The sequence below is a fragment of the Protopterus annectens genome, chromosome 12.part0 (assembly GCF_019279795.1).
Source record: "Protopterus annectens isolate FY-2018-M chromosome 12.part0, PAN1.0, whole genome shotgun sequence".
Classification (NCBI taxonomy): domain Eukaryota; kingdom Metazoa; phylum Chordata; order Ceratodontiformes; family Protopteridae; genus Protopterus; species Protopterus annectens.
Window position 1 is genome coordinate 623,546,393 of NC_056746.1, and position 22,343 is coordinate 623,568,735.

The following is a 22,343-nucleotide window of genomic DNA, read 5'->3' on the forward strand; positions in this document are numbered from 1 at the left end:
CTTTCTTTGCTTTCATGCAAAATCATCTTTATTGTCAGTATAACTGAGGCTATTTCTGGCTCCAAGTTATAGGCCAGGATTCACTAATAAATAGCACAATGCATTAGTCAAAATTTGCACTAAGTGGCAAACCACAGGATGGTGCATGTCCGGTGACACAGATAGTGCCATCCCACAACCTGGAGAAATTGCAGTCAGCATCACTGTATAAGGAAATGAGTAACATTATAACCATATAATGATATGATAATGAGCAACAGCATGATAATGAGTCCAAATGCAAATGCATATGAAGGTAAACAACATGACAGAGGGATTCAGAAATGCATTAAAATTGCACAATGAGTTGCAGCCACCAGTGAATTTATACACCATGATTTCTAGATGAACAGAGTCAGAGACCCAAATAAGATGTTAGTAGTAGCATCTGTATTAGTGAAGCAGTATATGTGTGAGGTTGTTTTTTCAGCCAGTGTCCTAAATGGTGTGCATCATTACCCTCCACATCAGAAAAGGATCCAACTGTGCCTACCATACTGCCACCCCCATGACAAGAATATAGTCAAATGCTATTGCATGGACAGTGACACCACACAGGAGCTTGTTAACATGCACAACCCTTGCATGAGATTCCATGGAATGCAAAGAATATAAATCCATGTGGACACTAAAGTACAGATATATAACTATCTTTCCCCACAGAAACCTTCCAGTGATCATTAGGGGACACTGACGGCATATCACAGGCATCTGTTACATGAATACAACACCAATTACTTCATATTATGCTGCAGTATATGAGAAAGAGCATATGTGGTTCCCAAAGGCCATAAAAGTGAAACACACCATTGTGTGGGGATTCTGTGAATTACACCAATATATCAACCAGAAGGATTTTCACACCATCAACTACCAGCTAGTGACACACAGGGTATAAGGATTCATGATTACGCAACAAATAATATTTATCCAGTGGACAAATTTTTAAACAAATATCACTAAAAGCCACTTTCACTGGATAACAGAACAAACTTTTTTGTAGAGGGACAAGCCCCCCCCCCCCTTGAACCCTCCATGTGGGGGGACCCCACACCCCTCAACTTATATTTATCAACTCCACAGTGTCACAACATTGGAGAAAAGTCCAACAATTAATGATCACTGAAAGTGACTTTCAGTAATCTATCTTCATGCTCTTATCCATCAGATAAATCTCCAAAAACTCCTAGCATTCTGATATATACAATGTGTCTGTGACCCATACAGGTATTTCCCATGACTCCCACATCCTGCACATGTCCAACTGACACCAGTGATTTGTGTCTGGGGACTTACCACTTGAAAATATTATTGCTGATGCTAGAGGCAGGCTAAATGTGGGCGATCCATGGACTCTGGAAACTATAGACCCATAAGTCTCTCTAGTCTCATATGGAAAGCTGTACAAATAATATCATGAAAATGATTGGTAATGATATAAGAAACCTCCAGATACTGAATCCAACCCTGTTTGGTTTTGTCAAGGGCAGGTCATGCCTACTCAACCAGATGGACATCTTTGAGAAGGTCACCAAAGCAATGGACCAAGGCAAAACACAGACCCCAATCAGGCATTGTTGACAAACTCAGGAGGTTAGGTATAAACCCTTATATTACCCAATGGACAGCCAGACAGCTTACAGACAGAACCCATGAAGTAAGAATTGGGGAGTCCACCTATTCAAACAAGCCAGTGACCAGCACAGTCCCTCGCAGATCAGTCCTGGGACTGCTCATTTTTGGCATCTACTTCTCTGATCAAGGCCAAGGCAAGGACCTCTGACTAGCCAAATCTGCAGATGATTGCAAATTAGGAGCAGTCAGAGAATCTCCCACCATCACTAATGTTCTCCAAGAAGGGCTGATGCAAATTAGAAGTTATGTACTCACCATAACGTTCCATCTGAGTAGGTGACTTCATTCGGATGCAACCTGTGGGTATCGGATCCGACCTCGGATCCGAGCCGGCAATTCAAAAGCTTAGGCTCCGAGCTCCTAGCTCCTCCCTCTTACCCATAACCCCTTGCCAAGCCCTGACTGACCTCAGATTGAGTTTGCCTCAAAAATACTGACAACAGTACACTAAAACAGCATAAATACTCACTCTATAAAGGTCAGGGGGATGGAGGGGGGGATGGTTGCATCCGAATGAAGTCACCTACTCAGATGGAACGTTATGGTGAGTACATAACTTCTAAATCTGAAGTAGGCAGACTTCATTCGTCTGCAACCTGTGGGACAGAGTCCCTAGCTACCTGAATCTTGGGCGGCCGTCATGGAAGGATGTTTCGGAGCACCGCTGAGCCAAAGGATGCTCTTCCTCTAGAAACAACATCCACCTTGTAATGAGAAATAAAAGTATGAGGCGAGGCCCAAGTAGCTGCCGTGCAGATATCATCCAATGATACACGGGACTTAAAGGCGGCTGACGTGGAAACTGCCCTAGTAGAATGAGCCGTAACCCTCTGAGGAGCAGGTCTACCTGAAGTGTCATATGCCTGCAGAATACAATTAGCAATCCACTTAGATAGTGTGACTTTAGATACTGCTTTACCCAGAGCAAATTTAGCAAAGGAGACGAACAGCTGATCTGATTTCCTGTGACCAGCTGTTCTGTTAATATAAAACGTAATTGTCTATGAACATCCAAGGAATGCAATTTGTATTCTCCTTTGTTTGAGTACTTGGGAAAAAACACAGGTAAATTGATTGATTGGTTAATATTGGATTCAGAAGAGACCTTCGGAAGAAAAGAAGGATTGGTCCTGAGGCACACCCTATCAGGGAAGAAAGAAAGGTAAGGCGGCTTGACGCATAGAGCCTGAAGCTCAGACACTCTTCTGGCTGAAGTGATAGCTACCAGGAAGGCAGTCTTCCAGGAAAGGTACTTTAAATCAGTAGAAGCTGCAGGCTCGAAGGGAGGAGCAGTAAGGGCTTGCAGAACTAAAGACAAGTCCCAAGGTGGTACAACCTCCTTGACTGGAGGCCTCAACAAAAACTCCTTTGAGAAATGTTTTGCATAATTTCGCCGTCATAAGGGGAGCTGTGTCATGACCAATGTGATAATGCGAGATAGCTGCCAATTGTACCTTAATCGTGGAAGAACTAGCCCCTTGATGAAAGAGGTCTGTTAGAAAATCCAGCACCGCTGACATAGGTGCCGAGAAAGGATCCAAAGTTCTCTGTACTGCCCAAATAGAGAATCTCTTCCATTTACTCCGATAAACCTGCCTGGTGGAAGGTTTATGAGCTGCCACTAAAATGGCCTTGACCGGTGATGAGATACCGGGAGTCCTAATTAAGGATGGAACTGGAGCAGCCAAGCTGTCAACTTCAGGGTCCGCAGATTGGGAACCGACATTCCCAGAGGGTGGGAGATGAGATCCGAAATTGGATCCAGAATCCAGGGTGGATTGATTTTGTGAGACCATACGAAGGGGAACCAAGGTTGTCGAGGCCAGAACGGGGCAATGAGAATCATTCTGCTCCCCAAACTGTTGGCTTTCTGCAGAAGCCTCTCCATCAGAGGAAGTGGAGGGTAGGCATAAAGGAGACCGGGAGGCCAAGCATGCACCAGAGCATCTCTCGGGAACTCCCCTGGTGGGGGAAGCAGAGCGAAGAAATTGTCGCATTTGGCGTTTGAGGGAGAGGCAAAAAGATCGCAACAGGGTTGCCCCCAAACGGCAAAAATCTTCTTCGCTACTTGAGGATTGAGAGACCACTCGTGTGGAGAAAGGATGGTGCGACTGAGCTTGTCCGCAAGGATGTTGGACTTTCCGGAATGTGCGTTGCTACCAGAAAGCGTTTGGTGGAAATTGCCCATTCCCAGACTCTCATGGCCTCTCGACAAAGGGGGTAAGACCTGGTTCCTCCCTGTTTGTTGATATACCAGACTACCGACATGTTGTCTGTCTGAATCGCAATAGTCCCTGAAGGAAGAACGTGGTGAAGTGCTTGCAACGCTAGGAGCACCGCCCTCATTTCCAGGACATTTATATGCAATGACGTCTCTGTGGGATTCCACGTGCCTTGGACAATCTTTCCCGCAGAATGCCCCCCCCACCCGAGGCAAGAAGCGTCCGTGGTCACTGTGGCTCGGGGAAATGCAGCGCAAAAAGGTCTCCCTGCCAGGGGCTCCGGAGAAAGAAGCCACCAAAGAAGGGAGTCCCTGCACGCCCTGCTGACCGCAATCGGAGCGTTTAGAGAGGAACAAAGAGGGGACCACTGAACCTGAAGGGTCCATTGAAGCACCCGCATGCGTAAACGAGCATGAATGAGAAGCGGAATAGCTGCCGCCATAGAACCTAGGGCCCTCAGGACCGAAGCTGCAGTTGGAGATGGTTGCAGGATCGCTGTCACATGACACTTCAGGTTGGCAATACGGTCTGGGGTGAGGAAGGCTCGCATTGATCTGGTGTTTAGTCTTCCTCCTATGAAATCTATAACTTGTGTGGGGTTCAGTAAAGATTTATCCCAGTTGATCGTGATGCCCAGCCTTGGTGCTAGTTGAAGAAAGTAATCCCTGGCTGAGCACAGAAGATGCCTTGATGATGCCGTCAGGAGCCAGTCGTCCAGGTACGGAAAGACCTGTAATCCCTGGAGCCTCAGATGGGCCGCTACCACCGCTAGCACCTTGGTAAACACCCTGGGGGCTGAGGTGAGACCAAAGGGGAGGACGCTGAGCTGGTAATGACTGGCTCCCAGCCAGAAGCGAAGAAACCTCCTGGATCGTCTGTCCATCCGAATGTGGTAGTACGCATCCTTGAGGTCGATGGAGCACATCCAGTCGTTCTCCCTCAAGAGGGGAAGTATAGATTGCAGGGTGACCATCCGGAACTTTTGCTTGGTTACTGACAGGTTCAGCTGGGAAAGGTCTAAGATTGGTCTTAAGTCCCCGCCTTCTTTGGCACCAAAAGAACCTGGAGTAAAACCCTAATCCGGTTTGATCTCGGGGGACACGCTGGATAGCTCTTTTTTCTAGCAGCTGTTCGATTTCGACAGCTGCCGCCTCCCTTTGGTCGGGTGGAACATCTGGGAGGCTGCGAGATTTGGGAACCTTGAATAGGGGAATTGAATATCCTCTGGATATGACACGAAGCACCCAACTGTCTGTTGTTATGGACTCCCAAGAAGTCAGGTGCCTCGAAAACCGCCCCCCGACTGCCTCCAGAGACGGACAGCCGGGCAACCCTTCAGGGCTGCTGCGTGGGTCTATCAGAGAAAGGTTCTCTGGACCCAAAGTTGCCAGGAGCCCCCCTGCCTCTAGCACGACGACCTCCCCGTCCTCCTCTGCCACGGAAGAACTGGTTATCCGGAGCAGGTTTGGACTGCTGCGACTTCCGGAACCACATCTTCTTCTGTCCCTTTTGGTTCTTAGAGAAGGACCTCTGGGGAGCTGAGAAGCGGACTCCGACGGCAGACAGCGTCTTCCCATCCTTTTCGCTCTGGACTAATGTCTCGCGAACAGTCTTGCCAAACAAGGCAGAACCATCGAAGGGGGCATTCGCGAAGGTCACCTTGAAGGGCTCTGCAAAATCACAATGGCGGAGCCAGGCCTGTCCCCTCATGACTAGGCCTGCTCCGCTGGCTCTAGCGGCTCCCTCAGTAGCATGAGAAAGCAGCCGCATAGATGTATTGGAAACTGATCTGAGAGTGGCCATTCGGGTGGAGTATACCTGTTTATCCTCACTCGAGATGGACTCCAGGGGAGATGCAGCGTATTCTTTAATCAGATCCCGCTGCATCCTAATGACATGTGCCATGTAGTTCAGCGCTCTCAAGGAGAAGGTTGCTGAACTAAAAACTCGCTTCCCAATGTGATCCATCGAGCGGGACTCCTTGCCCGGAGGATGCATGGAGGGACTCTCCTGGGCCAATTCCCTCTTCGTGGCTGCAGCCATCATCATGGCATCTACTGGGGGACCCTTACTCCAGTGGGTGCGGTCCGACGGAGGGGAAAGAATGCGGTCCGGGCGCTTAGGGATAGGCTCAATGGTGTCCGGATCCTTCCACGCCCTGATGGAAATAAGATCCACCAGGGGTCAGCAGGAGGGGACACCCAAGAGGTAGAAGGGCCCGCCTCGAATGCCTCCAAGAACACAGACTCGTCCGAAGAAGCCTTGGGGGCAGACCACCCCCCCCTGATCCTTAACATCTCCATGATGTCTCCAAATGAGACGTCCTCAGGGGTGACCTAGGGAGCCTTCCCTTCATCCAAGTCTGTGTCTTCAGTGACGGACTCGGGGAGTCCATGTGCCTCCTTTGCACTTACGCTTCCGAGGTACTTCATCGGGGGGGCTGTCCGAGGAGTACTCTTCAGCAGTTGGATGTTCCAAGGGAACCACTTGGGACATCGAGGCGGGCTGTCCCTGGGACCGGCTGGTGGGGGCCTGGCCCAACTGCAAGGGAGTGCGGGATGGAGCCGTGGCAGGGACCGGGGGTCCGGATGTCCTCAACAGTGCCCTTTCCACTACGTCGAAAGCCGAGGGGGAGCCAGCTTCTCTAAGCCCCGAGAGCCGACCCCCACTCGGATCCGACGCACGGATCGGAGTCGGAGCCGAAACCGTCGGATCCGAGAGACCGGTGCGCTCCAACCTGGACGGAGCCAAAGACACACCAGCTCCCTCGGATCCGAGGCTCGGCCCTCGGCTCCAAGAGGTCGGGTCCGAAGTACCCGAAGCACTCAAGGGATGGGACGGATCCGAGGTGCGCCAACCCATCGGATCCGACCCACCCCCGGATCCAAATCTGCCCGGCGCCGACAGCTCCAAACCCGTGGTATGGGTCGGAGAAGGAGCCAAGGGGGTGAAAAAAGGGGTCGAAGCCCCTCCCGGATGGGGGGGGCTAGGAGCACTCCCATTTGCATTTGGGCCTGGATGAATTTCCTCATCATCCGGTCCATATCAGCTTCACTCATTGAAAAGGTTGACCTGGTGGAGGCCACCGAAGCGGACCTAGAGAGCCGCCTCGGAGACCTCCTAGAAGGGCTAGCCTCCTCCTCCTCGGGTCCAGGAGAGAACCGAGGGGAGGAGGAAAGCTAGAAGGCACAGGGGAGGCCCGCTTAGATGGAGGAGCCGAACTGGAAGTTTCGGCTCTCCGCTTGTGGTGCCTCTCCCTGTGCCTCTCCTTCTTCTCTCTCTCCCTAGAGGATTCCTTCCCCTCCGGCAACTTAGAGGGAGGTTGAGTCCCAGCTGGAGGGGGAGAACCCACAGCAACAGGTTGCTGAGTGGAAGGGGCAGAGGCCAAAGTGGTATCTGGAGGTAAAAGACCCGCCAGCACCAGCTTCGACCTCCGCTCCCTCAAAGCCCGGGGGTTGAACCCTGCACAAATGGTACAACCAGATGACAGGTGTTCAACCCCCAAGATGACGAGTGTGGCCATCCGCTGGGGACAGCTTATGGCCACACTCGGTACATTTCGAGAAAACAGCCTTATGGGCTTCAGACATCACAACCCTAAGGCCTAACACAAAGCACACACAAACAAACTACGCAAAAACCCGAGAAAAATTAAATAAAAGAGAGAGGAACGCCTAAACACACTCAACACTAACTATATCAACAACAAAAATAGAGATTTTTAAAACTTTTTCTGTCAAAAACTCTTATCTGAACTTCAACAAACGCCAGGAGCTCTGGAATCCATAGCTACTTGAAAAGCGGCAAACGAAATCTGAGGTCAGTCAGGGCTTGGCAAGGGGTTATGGGTAAGAGGGAGGAGCTAGGAGCTCGGAGCCTAAGCTTTTGAATTGCCGGCTCGGATCCGAGGTCGGATCCGATACCCACAGGTTGCATCCGAATGAAGTCTGCCTACTTCAGATCAACTGTTATCAGAACCATGAACTAAAACTAAATGCCATAAAATGCATAATAGGAGCCTTCGGGAAGTCAGCCACCCCTGGTAACTACCATAATGACAAAACACCCAAAAGAGCTGACCAAGTAGTCAGGGATTTGGGGACACCCATAGACAGTAATCTATCCTTTGACCTCCACTTGCCTACAGTAGTGAGGAAATCATTCTAAATTGTGCAACTTATAAACAAAGGTACAGTATCTAGGTTCAAGAAGGTAATTGTTTACTGTATTCAGCACTCATCAGATCTATCATTGTGTAGAATACCCCATTTGGTATGTACCTAACCAGGCACATCCAACAACTGGAATATCCAATGAGGTTCCTCAATAAAATAATACAGATTTTAGAAGGGCTCCTACCTGATACAGAATGGAGACTAAAATATGTAGTCCTTTTGGAATTCTGTGGTGGGATATTATGTGGCATTGTCTGCCCTGGTGGAATGCAAATCAACATTTGGTATGCCGTGTCTTCCACTTGCTAATAATATATTATCAGCTGGGCAATACATTTCAGGGGAATGGTAAAGCCTATCTTCACTGCCTCCTGCAGTCACACTGTTTGCAACAAATGTACATTTGTCTCAGGTAGCTATATTGTTTTTTGCAAGTAATTGCATACTTGACAGTACTTTACTCCTCCAGGGCCTGTACTGCTATTCAGTGCAGCACATATTACTAATAACTGCCAAAGGCGTAGCTGGAATTTATTGACCTAGGGCTGTTCTCCAAAGTGGCAGTCCACCTCCTCATCTCTTCCAGGGCACATGCCCCCTCTGCTCTGATACACCAGCCATATATACACCCTTCCCTGCACAAGCTTGTTAGTGGATGAGCCAAAAAAAAAAATAACAATTGTTACATTTTAAACTGTAGCTACAGCTTACCCCACATAAAGTGGCACTGAAGTTGTTTTCTGTACCAACATTCAGAAATTCCATTACAAAAAGAAGAATGCAGCAATGGCACTTCAAGATTGCACCCTCTAACACCTCATGCCCAGGGTAGCTGCCGTCTTCGCCCCATCCTTGCTACACTACTGATAACAGCTTTTGCCTTTGATTTTCTTTCAATTTACATTCAAATTTTATGCAGTGTTAGAGATAGATGTGGATGTGGTTTTCAGAGGCTGTCACATCACATAACTGCTTTGCATTACCTATTGGGATCCCAGTCATCTGTAGCCACCTATCTGCAGGGTGATGAAGGTGATCCAATGAGGCTAACTTGGGAGATCCTTGGTGCCCTGTGGTGGTCTGTATGTGATGGTGGGTGGGCAGGCTGCACATCAGTGAGCATCACTGGATCCCAGTACATCAACCAGCAAAAGGTAAAATACCTGGTAATTGCTGTACTGGGATCTGACAGTTGGTCACCCACATTGACAGTTTGGAGAACATCTTGTTGTTACTTGCAGAACTGTACAGCTGCTTGACCCTGACAGCAGGCCAACAATGACTAAGCCCAGCCATGAGGGTAGTCATGGAGGAGGCTGACTTCAGGTTAGGTGTGGTACTACGCACCAAAGCAATTAGCCATCACCCAATCCTATCCCCCTTCATGGCATTCTTTTTTTCTGTTTCATTCCCTTCCACAATTTGTTGTCCAATCCTTTCTATCACTAACTGTCCTCCCTCTGTCTGAGTGTCTCCTTTGGGTTCCTCTACTGTGTCAGCATTTGTCTTTGTCTTTTTTCTCTGATCGTTTATCTGCTCCTGCTGTCATCCCTATACCCTTTTTCTACCCATACCTTCCCCATGTTTCTTTTCCTCTCCATCCTTCTTGAAAATATAACAAATTGGGCATCTAACCCACAAAAAATATACCATTTCTCCACCGCCCATACCATTCTCCCTTTCCCTTTGCCTTTTTATGTGTTCCTCTTCTTGCTCTTTCCATTTCTTACCTGTCTTATGCACCTATTTCCTTTCCATTTATAATACAAACATGCAGAGACTTTGCCATGTAGCCCTTATCTGGGCTCTCAGTTATGCTCATACTGGCACTTTATTGCTCATATGAATGCACATTATTGCAACCATGCTACATACAAACTACTGGGCTCATAAGGGCACTGTACTGGCCACTGTGTCACCTGTTCTCTTTGTGCTAGTGAACTGCCTATTGTTCAGATCCCATCACACAAAGTCTCTCCTACTACACAGTTAATCAGTATCAGGACCTTATGTGTCACGTAAGTGATTTTTTTTGGAATTTTGTCCATAATCTTTACCTGCAACTCCAATGAGGAAAAGGCACACAACCAGAATGATTGTATTGCCCTTTTACCATACAATGAAAGCAAAATCATCTGCCTCATGGCTAACTACTTGCAAAATAGAAATTTTAAATATTTTACAGTTGCTCTTTAACCCTAATAATGCATATACAACCATACTTACTTGTAAACTTTTTATCATCTTCAGTGATATTATCACTGAAAACCAAGCAAATACCTGTACTACTTCTCACAAATTAATGTGAGATCTTAAGGTATAAGAGATAGCAAAGTTGGCATCATATCTACTGCTACTTCACTGCACGTTTGCCAAACTGCTGTATCAAACTAAGCACAGAAGTAATCATTTATGCTTAATAAACTAAAGCTCTAAGTCACATCATTTTGGTAGATACAACTTTCTGTAAGAATGACCTCTTGTAAATTAATTAACCAACAAAAGAAATGTTAGTGGTTGAGCAGTGTCACAAATATTAAACTGTATGATTCTACATAAGTTGTATGGCAAAAGTAAGCTTTGTTATCCCTTTAACTGTCTATCACTGAAGACTATAATGTGTAGTATGAGAAATCACTTCAATCACGTCTAATTTTAGCCATGTACATGGATTAGTGTAAAATGCCACTGTCTGAAGCTTTACAATTAATAAACTGTATCTCAAGAAACGAGCATGTTTGAAAGCATAATTGTTGTATCTGTTGTCAGCACACATTAACAGCAACTAGACTATAAATCTGAAAGTAGTCTGAATACCATAGAATTAATGCTATACAATTGATAAGCGATTTGTGCAAGTTGGCAAGTCCCTTGAAGTTTGAAAAGAAAACATAACTCACATAGCCATAATACTGTCAGATATAAAGTGAAAAGGACAAATAATGGTCCTAGATATCACATCCAAATAATTCTGCAGCCAGGGTGCAACTCGGATACGAGAAAGTACAATGCATTAACAGAATATTACATAAGTAAATTATTATCTGAATGTTATCACTCAACTTAATAAAGTTAGACAAAAAATTATTTCATTTTAGTTTTGTATGTTACCATGACAATACATATACCACAAGTCATGATGTACATTCACAAAAAGTTCAAATAAGACATTAACTATATTTGAAAACATTTTCTAAGTACCTCAAAGCATTTTTCTTTTTTAGCTTGATGAATCATCTCAGACATTCCAGGAAGCAGGACTGGAAATATGAAATGCTCAAGATATTCTCGTGGAGAGCCTAAGGAAATACAATGTACAACAAAGATTGGTTGAAGTTATGTTCAAGACACATGCACTTAAGACAAACTTGAGTACACACTCAGAGATCATTTTATTGTGGGCGTAAGAGCTCAATAACATTTTCGGCAGAAAATATTTTCATTTTTTTTTCAAATAATACACAAATATTTTTGTTGTACAGGTTACTGTCACAGATTTATAAGGACACAAATATGTTTTTAAAGTAAGTATTCATCCCATACTCTAGTTTCCTTCACAATTACTAAATATATGTATAACTATGAAACAGAGTTCACCTAGAGATGCATTTCCTTGTTTGAGGTAGTATCTTGTGGAGGAAATATACAAGAGGGTACAGCCTGTCACATTTGGGACTAGGGGCTGCAGAGAAGACTGCAAAATATTTTCATTTTTTAGGTAGATAAATTTAATTTCACGTGTTTATGCATGCTGAACTGCAATATGGAATTCTACACTGTAGTTATCTATAGTAAAATGTCATGCTGTACTTTGGACACTTAAACATCCACACATAAAATGCCATGATAACTTTGTACACTACACTTTTTGTACTATTAGTCAGCTTATATAAAAGATTTCAATCCAGGAGTGCTCAGCTCACAGGTTGTTACTAGACTAGACTTGCAGTGCAGGAGATCATTGAGGAGCCTCGCCCAAATTCCCAATACCCGCCAAGCCCTGTCTGGTTAGGTGACTTGCTCAAGGTCACACAGTAGGCAAACAAGGGCTGAGGGATTAAAACCCTGAAAAATCAGAACTACAGCTCACCAAATTAATCCTCTGCACCAACTGACAGACATTAATTCTGTAGAAAGTGTAACATCAACAGCCTTATTAAAACAATTAAACTTCCAACATAAAGAAAGATTATTGGTATTACTAATCAATATGTAGATCTTTAATTTAATGAAGCCTGAACAAGAAACACAGTTTCATGAACAATCATACTCTTCATGACTCATTGACTTGCCTGATTTGCCTCAAAGTCATGCTGCTTTTTGTAAACTTGCCACTATCATCATTTTTCTTATTTAAACAAGAAACATCTTTATTAAATTCTCACGTATGACATAGGCAGTCACACACTTATATAAATAAAAACAAACCATATTGACATAATTGTAGTTGTAAACACTATACATTATTTATAATCTATCCATTCATTGTTATTCAAACATTACGCAGCTCAATCAAATTTCTTTTAAACCTCATTCCTCCTCTGCAAGTATTGTTCCCACAATTCCCATTTTTTCCTATTTAGTTTGTTCCTACGCTTTTCAAAAGATGCCGGTTTCAGTTGTTTTAGCTCAGTTACTATATTCATTACTTCTAGTAAAGTTGTATTATACTTTGTTTTCCATTTTCTAGTAACTGCTTTTTTGGCAGCCACCATAATTAGAGTCAGCAAGGCCTTAATATGTCTAGGCAATTCTGAGTCTGTATCATAGCTCAAAAAAACATTTCCTAAGTTACATAAATTTGCTCACCCACTATCTCTGTCAAAGCAGTCTGCATGGATTCTTTAAAGTCTGCAAACTCATTACATTCCCAGAAAATATGTTCCCAGTTACCTCTTTCATCCCCATCGCACCTCTAACATTTCCTGTATATCTGAGGAAAATTTCTTTGGAGTCTACTTGGGGTATAAAAATACCTATGTAAACACTTCCAAGCAAAGATCCTAAATCTTCTAGACTTTGTTGCATATTTGGGAGACATACATATATCACCCCACCCCATTGTTTCTTTGTGAACTACTTATCCATTTCTTTCTAACCTCCTCTGATTGATTCTTATAGTTATCATGCAATATTTTGTATGCTCTATAAAATGATTCCTTTTTTAACAGTAGCTTCTGTTGTAGGTTCTGTTAAAAACTCTACCACTACTGGTCTTTTGTTTAGGACTCACCTATTTCTTTCGCTTTGTTTATACACTGATATCAGTCCTTGATAGGGAAAGCAGTCTCTAATCTGCAGTCCATATAAATTCTTGGCATCTTCCCATTCTATTATCTTTCACTCTCAAGTTATTTGCTCCAAATATATTGGTTCCTTTGCCACTTTTCTCCAATAAATTCCAGCCCCCTCTTGCCTACTGTCTGTAACTCTAGTTACATCAACCCTCTTGGCAGAATTTCTTTCTTCATTCCTGTGTTGGCTTAGTTCTTGGAATACTGTTTGCTACTTTATGAATAAATAGCTAAGATAACCTTATGGACAAACATTTACATTCAGAATACATCAACGTTTTCAGTTGTAGTATCATTCTGGATGAAATTATAGCAAAAAGGGAGCACTATCTTCCTGGTAACAAACTAATATAGTTCCACAGGAACATTTTGACATACTTTCTGAAAGAAAAAAATGATATGTCATGATGCATAATGGTAGGATTGCCTAAACAACTAAACTGTAAGATGAGTAGCCAGGAGAGGCTTTCAAAGGAGGCACGTTACAGAGGGGAACTGTACCTTACTAGCAGAGTACAAAATTTTGAGGAAAAACCAATATGACAGACAATTACACTGGTAGTTGAACTTAGAGAAGAACTAAAAGATTCTCCATGAATTGAGAAAATTATCTAACTGCAGCAAAAAAAGCAAAGACTCCGCGTGGAAAAACGTGGAAAAACAGCTGATATCAGATCCAAACAGGAGTCACCACATGGAAAAGTAGACTAAATAAAAAGTCTTTTATTAAGCCATAAAAACACAAGCGCTTTCACGTAGATAAACTACGCTTCTTCAGGTGTAAATATCTTAGAAAATCAAACTTCTTTTATATACAACCTTTTGGCGCGTAAACCAAAACACAGAACAGTCATTAATCAATAATGTAATTAACCACTGCTGTTCTTAAAACAGCAATGAAAATTTTAAACAGAACAAAACAACTGATCTGTTAATAAAAGCTCAAATCCATAGGAAAGAAACACATGTTAAGTTCAACGCTATAGACATTTATAATGTTGCATCAAAACGAAACTACACAAGAAGCGCTAAGAACATCTGTAAATTTAAAAAATTAAAATCCCGATATACTAACATGAGAATATAACAGACTATCTAAAAAATTATAATTCAACTGCTATAGCGCCAACCAACTAAATGTCCGCTTCTTTGTTAAGACAGATGAAGCATATCAAAGTTGGCACAGCTTTCAGTGATTGCAACAGTAGTAACCTGGTCTATTTAGCTACATGTGACCACTGTGATGTATTCTATGTAGGGTTAACCAAAAGGCGGCTTCGTGATAGGGTTTATAATCATTGTTATGATATCAGAAAGGGACACGAATGCAATGCTCTAGCTAAACACATTATTGAATATAATACTCATAAGTTTAGCTTTAGAGTTTTAGAGAAATTACCCTTGAACCCCAGAGAAGGAGATAATAACAATCAGCTAGCCATCAGAGAGTTGAAGTGGATTTTGACTCTGAAAGCCCATATATATCCAGGGATTAATCAATTTGTATCAGTTAAGCCCATTTTGAATAATAGAAAGAAACATTAACACAATGGCAAGCTTTACAGTTTTAAGTTACTTGTAGATAAATTTATTGTAATATTTGATCATAATCAATAAGCAAGTGTCTAGATTAACTTACACGTATATATACATATGACTTAATGTATTGATATATGATTTTGTAATTTATATTCCTTGTAGGTATCTTTAATATATTAATATATTTATATTTATTTTTTATAGTTTGGTCATTAATAATTTTTATAAAATATAGAATTTTTATAAAGATTAATTGTATTTTAGTTAAATTATATTAAATAGTCATAGTGATATATACATATTTCATTTTTCATAGACTGTTACAGGCAATATTCTTATTTTTATGTAAGAGAGTTTTTGAATGTCTTGACTTCTATTCAGTTTATGAAGCGAGTGACTTTTGAAACTGACATTACAACAACTAGAGACAGCTTTATGATTCACGTCTCATAATTGTGCTTGGTTTTCATATATATACTGCCCTATTGTCTCACTGTTTTGCGATGGGTTATCGCTAATGAATTATGTTCACTTTATCACTATGTGGTGTAGACGAGTAACTAAAGGCATCTTATTTTGAAAGATGTTTCACATTGCCTGACCTGCTATATGTTTCTCAAGAGCTTACATCTGTATATATCAGTTGCAAGTTTATTAATCTCTTATGCATCATAGTTTAAGCTTATAGAGTATGTATTTTTGATTTTATGTTGAAGGGTTTTTCATTGAGAATATCGGCACTTCATGATTTAGCTTTGAACCAATTTGGACATCAAGGTTATATCTTTTAGAATTTGGGAGACATTTTTTCCGTTTTCTGTCTCCATGGTTTCCTGAATTGCTCTCTGTACACTCTTCACAGCTCATTAGCTGCTGATTGTGCTTTAATCACAAAGTTCCAGAGTACTCAGGTTTTAAAGCGGTAAGCTTTATATTTCAATTCACTGACTAGCTGACTGAGTTTTGGGCATTAGTCAGCATACACTGTATGCACATTTGAATTCAAAGCTGTGCCAACTTTGATATGCTTCATCTGTTTTAACATTGAAGCGGACATTTAGTTGGTTGGCGCTATAGCAGTTGAATTATAATTTTTTAGAAAGTCTGTTATATTCTCATGTTAGTATATCGGGATTTTAATTTTTTAAATTTATACATGTTTTTAGCGCTTCCTGTGTAGTTCCGTTTTGATGCAACATTATAAATGTTTACAGCATTGAACTTAACATGTGTTTCTTCCTTATGGATTTGAGCTGTTATAAACAGATCAGTTGTTTTGTTCTGTTTAAAATTTTCATTGCTGTTTTAAGAACAGCAGTGGTTAATTACATTATTGATTAATGACTGTTCTGTGTTTTGGTTTACGCGCCAAAAGGTTGTATATAAAAGAAGTTTGATTTTCTAAGATATTTACACCTGAAGAAGCGTAGTTTATCTACGTGAAAGCGCTTGTGTTTTTATGGCTTAATAAAATACTTTTTATTTACTCTACTTTTCCATGTGGTGACTCCTGTTTGGATCTGATATCAGCTGATTCTCCATGAATTGAAAGGATTTTTTTTCCAAACTGACAATTAAGATTTCTAATCAGAAGACCTCCTTGTCTTTTGTAGGACCTTACTTATATCAGGAGGGAAAGAAATTCATATATGGTATCAAGACATAATCTACAAACACAGTATGGATTACTGCAATACCTGGCATTCCTTCTATACCACATCCTCAATATGCAACTTAGAAAGTGAGTGATTACAGCCACAGAGAACCATGTCTGTCTTGGTCAATGAAAGGCAATCAGCTTGCAAAAATTAATATCCCTTTTTTTATTGCTTTTATCAGAACCATCTGACCCAAAGAAAATTAAGGAAAGGGATATAGAAAGTTCCCCTTCTACTGCCTTGGCAGAGTACTCTGATGCCTTGGCCAGAACCTTGGATGTAGCATAGTGAGGTTAGTAGCAAAGATGTTCAACACCAGCACTTCTGTACATAAATAAAAAATGGAAATCCCTGGACTGGCCTTCTGGTCGCAGTTCAGGTGTACTGTTTGGCTTAACTATCTGCCAGTGGATTGCTTTTATGGTATGCAAATGTCTGTAAACTGCAGGATATGAGTGATAAAGATCAATTCTCATGCCCTACCTCTGGAAAGATATACCGGAGTTCCATCCTGGGGAACTGTGACAGTAAAGGTGTGGCATACAAGGTGCAATGCTGGACATGCAAAACCTCTAAAAATCAGTAAAACTATCAACAAGCTGTACTACTGAAGTTTTTTGATTGTCACATTTAACAAGTGAGATCGGAGTAGCCTCATAAGGCTTTCAGACCTTCTAGGCTCAACAACAGCTGTTCATTGACTAGCCCATTGCTGTCAAAGAAACTCAGCCACAAGGTGTAATTTTGAGGTTTCTGAATATCACCTTTTACAACTGAGATTTGGTTAGCCCAAATGTAATTGGAAGATAGACCCTGAATTGTACCATTACTCCTGGTACTCTATTTACTACATGCCCAATAAAAACAGACTATAATATGCCTTGAGTCATTTTTCAAAATACAGTGATTCCATACTAATAAATCAAGAAAGCACCATAAAAATGGGCCAGATTTTCAACTGCATAAGAGGTTTATGATGAGTCCCTTAGCTGATCAGTGGTTTATGACTTTGACTCAGCCCCAATCAAGCAGGCTATATGGAATTTTGAACACTGCAATGGAATGCTGTATATTGTAAATGGATCTGAGCTTGTATTATCCACAGTGTTTTTTATATCAAAATTCTGTATATATACATACATACATATATATATATATATATATATATATATATATATATATATATATATATATATATATATATATAAAACACACACACACAAATTTCAGCTCTTTTTATATCTTTTACCACATAGAAATGCCCCTAGGCATTTATACATCCTAGATTCATCCAATAACCTTATATGCTACTCTACATGGGAATACTTAACCAGTCATGTTATGATGTTATGTATATTATAACCAATCATGTTATTCTTATTATAGTCAATCAGAGCCCAGATCCCTAGACCAGACCCCTTCACCTTGAGTTGCCTAAGTATATAAGTATATAAGTCATCACTGTTGCAACTTGTAATCACACTAGGCTCACATCCATCTGATAAATAAAAGAGCTGTTTAATAAAAACATCTGGAATCCTGCACTTTTACTTAGATGACTGGGAAAAATGTGAAGCAACAACCTGCTGACAAGGGAAAATTAGCTATCAGGTAGCACAGGTCAAAAGTCTACAGCTGTAGAAGACTAACAAGGAGGATTTTCCTTGCAAAGTCTTTCTTGGGCTATCCTGGCTTTTTGTTGTTTGGCCTTTTCACAGAGGTAGGTGAGATTAGATACATTGGATCCTAAACCACGGGTTTTGCATCTTACTTAAACTGAGGGTTAAGGGACAAATCCGATTATAATAGTTGCAACGTCATTCAGTAAAGCTTGTACTTCTTGTGCCAGCTTGTTTGCTTATGCATCAAATCACATTGCTGTTGTCAGTTACCACCTGAAGAATATGTGGTACAAGATTATTTTGAACAGTCTAAAAGCTAGTGTCACCATCAAGATCCACTTCAAAATAATCCACAGTTCCATTTGTGAAGACTAGATCCTTGTACCAAACAAACTTACAAATATGCCCCACACCTCTATTCATAAGCAGCTTTATCCATAGGATAATTAGACAAATAGGACTCCATTTGGCTGAGGATGTGCGAATTGTTTTTATTTATTTTTATTTGTTTATACTTACAAAAAGGAATGCTTTTTCCACAAGGCCATTCTCAAAGCAGTTGTGGCTGCAGAACCCAATGGGGAGGTGCTTCACTTTGATCAGTTAATTCGAAGGCTTTCTGTTTCATCTTACCCATGATGTTTACAAAAATTCAGTCTTTGAACTGTCTGATTTGTTGTCCAGATCATGGATGTGATGGCAAGGAGCTGAACACTTGCAAATTTTGAAAAGTTGAGTGGATGTGATGGCTGTGGTGGAACTAGGACTCCACAGCAAGTGGCATCATGAGGATCTGCAAGGGAATGCTGTGGTCAGGATGCAACTCATGTTTTTTTTTTTCATCCTGATTGATAAATACATTATAGACAGTGTTGAACTTTGCATGATTAATGTGTATTTGAGTGAAGCAGGTTGCAGTGGTTCATGGGTGTTGGCAACCTTGTGTTTGTGTGAACTGAAATATGGTAACATGGCTGTATTATTATTTATTTACTTTTTTTATGGGCAGTGCAGTGGTCAGCAGTTAGTGTTGTCACCTCACAGCAAGAGGCTCTCCGGTTCAATTCTCAGCTGGGGTGCCTTTTGTGCAGAGTCTGCATGCCCTCCCTGCATTTACATGGGTTTCCTCTGTGTGCCCCACATTTCATAGATATGCGTCTGGAGCGTTTCTCATTGGGCCTCCTATGAAAAAGGGCTCTGTCCCAGGTGGACTTTCCCGGTAAACAAATGTTAAATAAATAAATTATTTCATTATATCATAGAAGTTATTTTGTCTACTAACCACCTTCTATGTATATCATGCCACATCCCTTAATCACTTTCAAACAAACCCAGCCTCAAAATCAGTCATCTCATCTCCCTATTAGGAAAAACACTTAAACAGCTATTCAAACATAAAAGCCATCCTTATTGAGTGTAACACTTTTTACCTTTCAAAGATTTTTAATTGCTCCATAACACACACTCCACAGATTTACACTACCTCCCTCTTCCACAATACTGAATCTCAACTAAATATATACTTCCCCTATCTTAATAACCTAACTCAGTATGGTGACATCCACCCTAATCCTGGACCCTATCATAAACAATCCCCCACTCAAACTGCCTGTACAAAGCTAATGAAGTTAATTACTCTTTATATACATAGTATTTATAGTAAAATAACTGGCTAGCACAATACTCTCCTGACATACTTGCTTTCACAGAAACTTGGTTAAAACCACACATCCAAACACAGAAATTCTCCACCTGGCTATAGCATACTGAGAAATGACAGAACCAACAAAAAAAGAGGGGTGTAACATTAATTTACCCTAACACGTATACAGTACTACCAACTTCCAAAACAATCCCTACCTTTAGCAATGCTGAGATCCTCCTTGCAACATTAAAAATAAATAATACCAAACAGCTCTGCATAGTAATAATGAACATACCCTCAGACCATAACACAGATATATTGGAAGATTTTCCATCCTGGATGTCCAAGAACATCTCTAATGAAATAGTCATCATAGGGGATGTCAATATTAACTGGCTTAACCTATCCTCTGTAACACCAACAAATAGCATCAATCTCTATGGTTATACCAAACTCATCACCTCTCCCACTAGAACACAAAACAATAATAATTTAACAACTGCCCTTTACTGAATCCTAGTCTCTGACCCCCCAAGTACTCTGATGCCAACACAGTTCCCAATGCATTAAGTGACTACCTGCCCGCATATATTTATAGAAGCATTCCCCAAAATCCAAAAACCCATGTCTACAAAATATCCAGGAACCTTACAGACTTTAGCCAAAATCTATTTAATAATATATTAAAATCATTCAAGTGGCCCATACTAAAAAGACTTCCCTAGATGATGTGGTAAACCATTTCAATAAACTCTTCCTAGATACCCTCAACAATTTAGCACCAAATAGAACAAAAAGAATAAAGGCTAATCATGCTCCCTGGCTAACCAAATCCACCAAACAAATGCTACAAATCTGAGACACAGCATGGAAGGTTTGACTAAAGAATAGAACTGACACAAATTTCCAAAATTTTAGACATCTACATAACAAAGTGAAAAAGTCAGTCATTGCTGATAAGAAAGTGTACTTCCACAGCAAATAACCAACCATTAAAATAACCTAAACTTTTTTGGAAAACCATCACATCACTTCTTACCCCTGGTTCAACAGAACCCCAATACACAGACAAGACTCCAACTGAAGTGGCCAATATGTTTAACACCCATTTCATTGATAGCATAGCTAAACTAATTTCTAGCCATAACTCTAGTACAAACTCAACCTCTGTTCAAACTACAAATAACTATAATAACACCTATTCCCCTCATAAACAAACACCCTCAACTTTTCTAACTCAAATACCCCCTTTCTCTCTGCAGCCAGTACCTACTACATTAACTCATAAATTACTCCTCAGACTGAAACCCTCCTCATTATCCTCTGATAATCTGCCACCAGAATACTTAAAACTCACTGCTGACACAATAGCTTATCCTTATACTCAGCAATCAGTCTGTTATTGAATCATATGTCCCCACCCCTTGAAAAACATCCATCATAACCCCTTTGCATAAAGGAGGTAAATCCAAAGAAATAACAAACTAAATACCTATCTCCATCCTTTCCCCTCTATCCAAACGTCTTGAAAAATGCATACACATACAATTGCTAAAACACCTTACACATAATAATCTGCTCACACCCACCCGGCATGGCTTTAGGCCAGTACAAAGTACAACAACTGCACTTATCTCTTTCACAGACACAATCAACAAAGCTAGGGACTCCAATTTATACACCTCTGTAGTATTATTAAATTTGTCAAAGGCATTTGATACAGTCCCTCATGGCAAACTACTTCAGCAACTATCATCAGCTGGTTGCTCTATACCCACCAAAAAATGGTTTAATAACTACCTATCCAATAGAGAACAATGTGTTAAATGGCAGGGTTGTCTATTTCAATACCATCCTAGCAAAACAGGTATCCCACAAGGATCTATTGTTGGACCCCTCCTTTTTAACATATTCATCAATAATCTACACACTGTCTGCTGTCATAGTCTATTAATCCAATATGCTGACGACTCCTCCATTATTACTTCCTCTCATAACATACCAGGCCTGTTGCAACAGACCCAGTATGCTTTCACCTCTATAGAATCATGGTTATACAATGCACAATTACTACTTAACCTGAACAAAACTAAATTTCTACTTTTCACCCCTAAAGCTGTCACATCACATTTTAAAATCTATTCCCTAAACAAAACTTAAGATTGAAATAGTAACCTGTGCCAAACTACTGGGTATTACCATAGACAATAAACTCACATTTGACCAACACATACATGATGTTATTAAAAGAATACATCTTAAACTACGGACACTTTATAGGCACAAAAACGTCATGGATCCAGTCACTAAAAGGACACTAGCAAATGTCTACCTACTCCCCTCTTTATTTTATAGAGCACATATTTTTACTAATCTACACATAACACTGAAAACTAAACTCCAGTCTTGTTATTACAAAATTTCTAAATTTGCTATAGGCTCATCCTATTGCACACACCAGTGCAATACTTTCAAACAGATAAACTGTCTCGAATTCTCCCACTATCTTAACTA

At 41.2% G+C, this 22,343-nt stretch overlaps 1 protein-coding gene across 4 annotated transcripts in view; it reads right to left on the minus strand.

The window, feature by feature from the left end:
- IQCK (IQ motif containing K) overlaps positions 1 to 22,343 on the minus strand; it is a 1,183,927-nt gene that overhangs the window by 928,328 nt on the left and 233,256 nt on the right. For all 4 annotated transcript variants that reach the window (XM_044089750.1, XM_044089749.1, XM_044089752.1 and 1 more), the window contains exon 4: positions 11,273 to 11,370. In XM_044089750.1, coding sequence (XP_043945685.1) covers positions 11,273 to 11,370 — 98 coding nt within the window. The remainder of the gene's footprint in view (positions 1 to 11,272; positions 11,371 to 22,343) is intronic.